Source organism: Herpailurus yagouaroundi, unplaced genomic scaffold, assembly GCF_014898765.1.
Source record: "Herpailurus yagouaroundi ecotype Mexico unplaced genomic scaffold, PumYag 161, whole genome shotgun sequence".
Taxonomy (NCBI): Eukaryota; Metazoa; Chordata; class Mammalia; order Carnivora; family Felidae; genus Herpailurus; species Herpailurus yagouaroundi.
The window spans coordinates 25,294,997-25,301,943 of NW_024412402.1; the positions used below are offsets into that span (position 1 = coordinate 25,294,997).

Here is a 6,947-nt window from a genome sequence, read left to right on the forward strand (position 1 = left end):
ATTATATTATATTATATTATATTATATTATATTATATTATATTATATTATATATATTATATGTCATGGTTTATCTTGTTTGGGGCTTCCTTTGCTTCCTGAAACTAGATGTCTGTTTTCTTCCCCAGAGTACGGAAGTTTTCAGCTATTACTTCTTAAAATAAGTTTTCTGCATCTTTCTCTTTCTCTTCTCCTTCTGGGACCCCAATAATGCAACTGTTAGTATGCTTGATGTTGTCACAGAGGTCCCTTAACCTATTTCTTTAACTCTCTTTCTTTTTGCTGCTCATCTTGGGCACTTTACACACTACCCTGTCTTCCAGATTGCTGATCCATTCTGAATCTTCTGATGTTAATTCCCTTTAGTGTATTTTTCATTTCAATTACTGTACTCTTCAACTACTTTTTGTTTTATATTTTATGTCTCTTTGCTGAAGTTCTCACTAAGTTCATCCAGTCTTCTCTCAAGGCCATGAGCATCTTTATGATCATTATTTTGAAAGTTTATCAAGTAGATTGCTTATCTATTTTATTTATCTGTTCTATTTATCAGTTCTTTTACTGAGGTTTTGCCTTGTTCTTTCATTTGGAGCAATTCTTGTCTTCTCATTTTTGTTTTTGTGTATTAGATAGTCCAGCTGTGTCTCCTGGTCCTGAAAGTAATGTCCTGTATAGAAGGCATCTCGCTGGTCACTAGAACCAAGCATTCCAGGGGTGTCCCCTATATAGGATGTATGTGTCCTACTGTTGTATCTGTGCTGGTGGGTGGGGTTAGCCCCCACTGTGGCTGGCTACCAGGCCCAGCTCTGGGTCGTCTGGGGATGCTAGTGGGCAGCAGTCACTTTGGGCAGGAGCGGGTACTGATCCAAGGTGACCTGCTGGATATGGTGGGTGGTATCTGCTTGAAGCGACATCTATCTGCTGGATTGAGTGTGTTAAGCAGGGAAGGTCTGCGGAGGAATGCCAGGGTGAGACAAACAGTGCTAGCAAGGTAGGTGGAGAGTGTCAGATCTTGGTCCCGCAAGCATCTAGCTAACTAAGCTGTAGGAGTACAAGAAAAATGCACTTGCCAACACTTTCATTCCCAAAGTTCCTACAGATCCCTGTCCCTCTGGCACACACTCAAACATTAGTCATTAAGTCTCCCTCATGTATGGCCCAGGAGCTTTTCAAACAACTACCTCTGTCCTGAGCTCCGAGTGACTGATATTGTGTGTGGGCCCTTTCAGTTTCCTGTAGCTCCCTGGCTCTCCTGGAGTTAAACCCCACTAATTTGCAAAGCCAGACAATATGGGGCCTCATATTTCCAGTGAAGATCCCCAGAGCAGAAGGTGCCTGATGTGAGACTTGAACTTTTCACTCCTCAGGAAGGACCTCCACACCTGTGATATCTTCCTGCTTATGGGTCACTGCAATGGGGTGTTTTGGCTCTTGACCATCTCTGCCCTTCCTACCCTCCTCAATGTGATGTTTTCTTTATATCTTTAGGTGTGGAATAGCTGTTCTGCTAGAGTTCAGGGTCTCAGAGTTAGCTGCACTGTATGTAGTTTCAGCCTTAGTGTGTCCATGGGAGGAGGTAAGCTCAGCATCTTCCTACTCAGTCATCTTCCCTCTCCCAAGAGAGGTGTTTTTAAGGGTACGTTTATTTCTTACTTCCTGACATTTTTATGTGCTTTGGAAAGCAGTCTGTGATAATCCCATCCCTCTCAGTGGTAAAGCAACAATTGTAGTTTACACCTACTCCTATCCTGAGTGAGGCTTGGAGCACCCTAGTTAGAGGTTTACGGAGCTCTCAGACTTTGCTGCAACTAAATCCTTATTCTTTCTGTCCTTGCAGGTAGCAATGAAGTGATGAGGATGCTGATCTCTCGAAGCCTGCTTCAGGAGTAACCCAGACTTGATGTTCAGGCATGACATTTAATGTACAACTTGAATGAGCATTGAGTGGTTCATGTGGACTGTTGTGTTCCAGTTGAGTCATGGATTAGATTGGAGGCCTGAGCTCTTTCACCTGGGCCCTTCATCTGTATGTTGGGAGCAGCATCAGCTAAAGGACTGGGACAGAGTCTTGAGCAGAACTGGAGGAGCTGCCCTGACTGGGAGTATCACAAGTAGACATACTACCTTGTTTTCCTAATGCAGAAAGGTGACCAGTAAAGATTCATCACCAAATCAACGTTCTCTCTTGGATCTACATTGTCTTGACTTGTGTGCATTTTGCTGGTTCCCCGAATCCTGCTTCCAGGGGTCTGGATATTTCCATTGAGGGTTTTTCCTGATTATAAAGCAAAGGTGTGGGAGAGGAGAAATGGAGAAAAATGTAGTTTTATCTTTTGCTGTCCTCTGAACCTCAGCTAAATATGCAGAAGGTTTCTGTGGGTTGCGTTTTCTTTGTAGTACTGCTGTGAATGTGAATGATGATAAAATGAATATGCAGGCAACCTAACTCCTAAACTGTGATTTAGGGGATAACCATACTTGTAGACTTGTGAACATCAAAGGCTGAGATAATGTGGAACTCTGAATATTTGTTATATTCTTTTTTAGAAGTATATGATCTAGGAATGTTATTCAAGTTTCTATAACCCTTCCTGATAAGTACTTTGAGCATATTTTTTTTTCTTCATTTTTCTTTCCTTTCTTGAAGTTGCTCCTTTTTATAAATATTTTAGTCATTATAAATATTTTAGTCACTACATTGATAAATAAAATCTATCCCCCTCAGTATCATCTCCAGTTCTGTTGAAGTTAATTTTTATTTTTTTTAATTTTTTTTAATGTTTTATTTATTTTTGAGAGAGAGAGAGACAGAGTATGAGTGGGGGGGAGGGTCAGAGAGAGAGGGAGACACAGAAACCAAAATAGGTTCCAGGCTCTTACCTGTCAGCACAGAGCCCGACACAGGGCTTGAACTCATGAACCACGAGATCATGACCTGAGCCAAAGTCAGATGCTTAACCAACTGAGCCACAGGTGCCCTAAAGTTAGTTTTTATTTTATCCTCTAAGCCTTTACAACAATTTTTAAAATTTTTTTGATATTTAATTAAACATTTAACTAGATTTTGGAATAATAAAAAATCTCTTCCTAACCAAAGTAGCTTATAAATAATAGGCTCCTTATATTACTAATGGATTTTTCAATTAAGAATTGTTTATGGGTTACCTGAATGGCTCAGTCGGTTGAGTGTCCAACTCTTGATTTTGCTCTGGTCATGATCTCACAGTTTGTGAGATCGAGCCCCATGTTGGGCTCTGAGCTGACAGTGTGGATCCTGCTTTGGGATCCTCTCTCTCCCCACTCATTCTGCCCCTTTCGCACTCATGCTCACATTCTCTCTCTCTCGGAATAAATATTTAAAAAAGAACTGTTTATAATTTATGAAAGTATATTTAAAGTAATATTTAAATGGAGACTTTTTGGAGAACCCTGTTGTAAATTATGATCACTACAAGTGCTCATCATAACAAGTGCCCTCCTTAATCCCCATCACCTATTTAACCCATCCCCCTACCCATATCCCTTCTGGTAACCATCAGTTTGTTCTCTATAGTTAAGAGTATGTTTCTTGGTTTGCTTCTCTCTTTCTTCCCCTATGATCATTTGTTTTGCTTCTTAAATTCCACATATGCATGAAATCATATGGTATTTGTCTTTCTTGGACTGACTGACTTAGCATAATACTCTTTAGCTCCATTCATGTTGTTGCCAATGGCAAGAATTCATTCATTTTATGCCTGAGTAGTGCAATTGCTGGGTCATAGGGTAGTTCTATTTTTAACTTTTTGAGGAACCTTCATACTGCACTGGCTGCACTGGTTTTGCATTCCCACCAACAATGTAATAGGGTTCCCCTTTCTCCACATCCACAGCAACACCTATTGTTTCTTGTGTTGGTGATTTTAGCCATTCTGACAGGTGTGAGGTAATATCTCACTGTAGTTTGAATTTGTATTTTCTTCATGATGAGTGACGTTAAGCATCTTTTCATGTGTCTGTGGCTCTCTGTAGGTCTTCTTTGGAAAATTGTCTTTTCGTGTCTTCTGCCCATTTTTTGATTGGATTATTTGTTTCTTGGATGTTGAGTTTTGTAAGTTCTTTTTGTAATTTGGATACTAACCCTTTATCTGATATGTCATTTACAAATATCTTCTCTCACTCCATAAGTTGCCTTTTAGTTTTGTTGATTGTTTCCTTTGCTATGCAGTAGCTTTTTTATCTTGATGAAGTCCCAATAGTTTATTTTTGCTTTTGTTTCCCTTGCCATAGGAGGCATCTTTAGTAAGAAGTTGCTACGGCCAGTATCAGAGAGGTTACTGCCTGTGTTCTCTTCTAGGATTTTGATAGTTTCCTGTCTCATATTTTGGTCTTTCATCCACTTTATTTATTTATTTATTTATTTATTTATTTTTTTTTTTTAACAAATACGTTGGGGAATGTGCTCCAAAGGTTTTGCTAATGAGGCACACCATTTATCTTTTTTTTTTTTCAACGTTTATTTATTTTTGGGACAGAGAGAGACAGAGCATGAACGGGGGAGGAGCAGAGAGAGAGGGAGACACAGAATCGGAAACAGGCTCCAGGCTCTGAGCCATCAGCCCAGAGCCCGACGCGGGGCTCGAACTCACGGACCGCGAGATCGTGACCTGGCTGAAGTCGGACGCTTAACCGACTGCGCCACCCAGGCGCCCCAATCCACTTTATTTTTATATATGGTATAAGAAAGTGGTCCAGTTTCGTTCTTTTGCATGTTGTCCAGTTTTCCTAACACCCTTTGTTGAAGAGACCATCTTTTTTCCATTGGATATTCTTTCCTGCTTTGTCAAAGCTTAATTGACCATATCTTTGTGGATTCATTTCTGGGTTTTCTATTCTGTTTCATTGATCTAAATGTCTATTTGTGGCAGTACCATACTGTCTTGATCACTGCAGCTTTGTAATATAACTTGAAGTGTGGAATTGTGATGCCTCCAGCTTTCCTTTTCTTTTTCAAGATTGCTTTGGCTGTGCGGGGTCTTTTGTAGTTTCATACACATTTTAGGATTGCTTGTTCCAACTCTGTGAAAAATGCTGTTGGTATTTTGGTAGGGAATGCATTAAATGTGTAGATTACTTTGGGTAGTATAGACATTTTAACAATATTTGTTCTTCCAATCCATGAGCATGGAATTGTTTTCCATTTTTTTGTGTCATCTTCAATCTCATTCATCAGTGTTTTCATAGTTTTCAGTGTACAGATCTTTTACCTCTTTGGTTAGGTTTATACCTAAGTATCTTATAGTTTTTGGTGCAATTGTAAATGGGATTCCTTCATTTCTCTTTCTTCTGCTTCATTATATATTGGTGTATAGAAATACAACATATTTATGTATTTTTGTTTTGTTTCCTGTGATTTTACTGAATTTGTATATCAGTTCTAGCAATTTTTTTGTGAGTCTTTAGCGTTTTCAACATAGAGTATCATGTCATCTGCAAATAGTGAAAGTTTGATTTTTTTCCCCTGCCAGTTTGGATGCCTTTTATTACTTTTTGTTGTCTGATTGCTGAGGTTAGGACTTCTAATACTATGTTAAATAACAGTGATGAGAGTGTATATCCCTGTTTTGTTCCTGACTGTAGAGGAAAAGCTCTCAGTTTTCTTCATCATTGAAGATGATTTTAGCTATGGGTCTTTCATATATGGCCATCATTATATTGAGGTGGGTTCCCTCCAACTGCACTTTGTTGAGGGTTTTTGTCATCATGAATGGATGTTGTACTTAGTCAAATGCTTTTTCTGCATCTGTTGAGAGGATCATATGGTTCTTATCCTTTCTTTTACTAGTGTGGGGTTTCATGTTGATTTATTTGTGAATATTGAACCACCCTTGCAGCCCAGGAATAAATCCCACTTGATCCTGGTGAATGATTCTTTTAATGTACTATTGAATTTGGTTTGCTAGTATTTTATTGAGAAGTCCTAATTTCTAATACTAATTTCTCACCTAATTGGATGACTTTAGGTAAGTCTCTTAATACCCTTGGGACTTTTTTCCCCTAGTAATTAAATGTATTTCTGTTGGTCTAATATTTTTTTTAATTTAATTTTTTCTTAAATTTACATCCAAATAGTTAGCATATAGTGCAACAATGATTTCAGGAGTAGATTCCTTAATGCCCCTTACCCATTTAGCCCATCCCCCCTCCCACTACCCCTCCAGTAACCGTCTGTTTGTTCTCCATATTTAAGAGTCTCTTATGTTTTGTCCCCCTCCCTGTTTTCATATTATTTTTGTTTCCCTTCCCTTATGTTCATCTGTTTTGACTCTTAAAGTCCTCATATGAGTGAAGTCATATGATATTTGTCTTTCTCTGACTAATTTTGCTTAGCATAATACCATCCCGTTCCATCCAAGGTCTAATGTGTTTTTGATTGCCTCCTACATGCATGAACTTTTCAGAACAATGGGAAGGATGCATGGATAAAACAGCTGCATCTCCTGAGTCTGACAGGTTGAAACACTACCTTACATTGTAATGTATACAAGGATAGAAATGTATCCAAAGCAAAAAGTCTGTTTTGTCATTCACTCTGGACTGAATGTTAGCTTCACCCTAAACCTCATATGTTAAAGCCCTAATCCCCAATGTGATGGTATGTCTACTAAATATCACCCCACATCCAGTTTGTGATCAAGTCTTTTGTAGGTGGAGCCTTTGGGAGGTTATTAGGTCATGAGCACCCTTATGGGAAGAGACATGAAAGAGATTATCTCAGACTCCACCTTTTGAAGGCATGGCAAGAAGGTAGGCATCTGCAAAACAGGAAATGGGTCCTCACCAGACACTGAATCAGCAGCAAGTTGATCTTGGGGACTTCCCAGCCTCCAGGACTATGAGAAATAAATGTTTGTCTTTTATTTTATTTTATTTTATTTTATTTTATTTTATTTTATTTTATTTTATTTT

At 38.8% G+C, this 6,947-nt stretch overlaps 1 protein-coding gene across 3 annotated transcripts in view; it reads left to right on the forward strand.

Moving 5' to 3' along the window:
• The window catches only part of ACAD8 (acyl-CoA dehydrogenase family member 8), an 18,697-nt gene extending 16,089 nt beyond the window's left edge, over window positions 1–2,608 (forward strand). For all 3 annotated transcript variants that reach the window (XM_040483587.1, XM_040483585.1, XM_040483586.1), the window contains one exon: window positions 1,837–2,608. In XM_040483587.1, coding sequence (XP_040339521.1) covers window positions 1,837–1,851 — 15 coding nt within the window. In that variant the 3' untranslated portion in view covers window positions 1,852–2,608. The remainder of the gene's footprint in view (window positions 1–1,836) is intronic.
• Window positions 2,609–6,947: the final 4,339 nt, after the last annotated feature.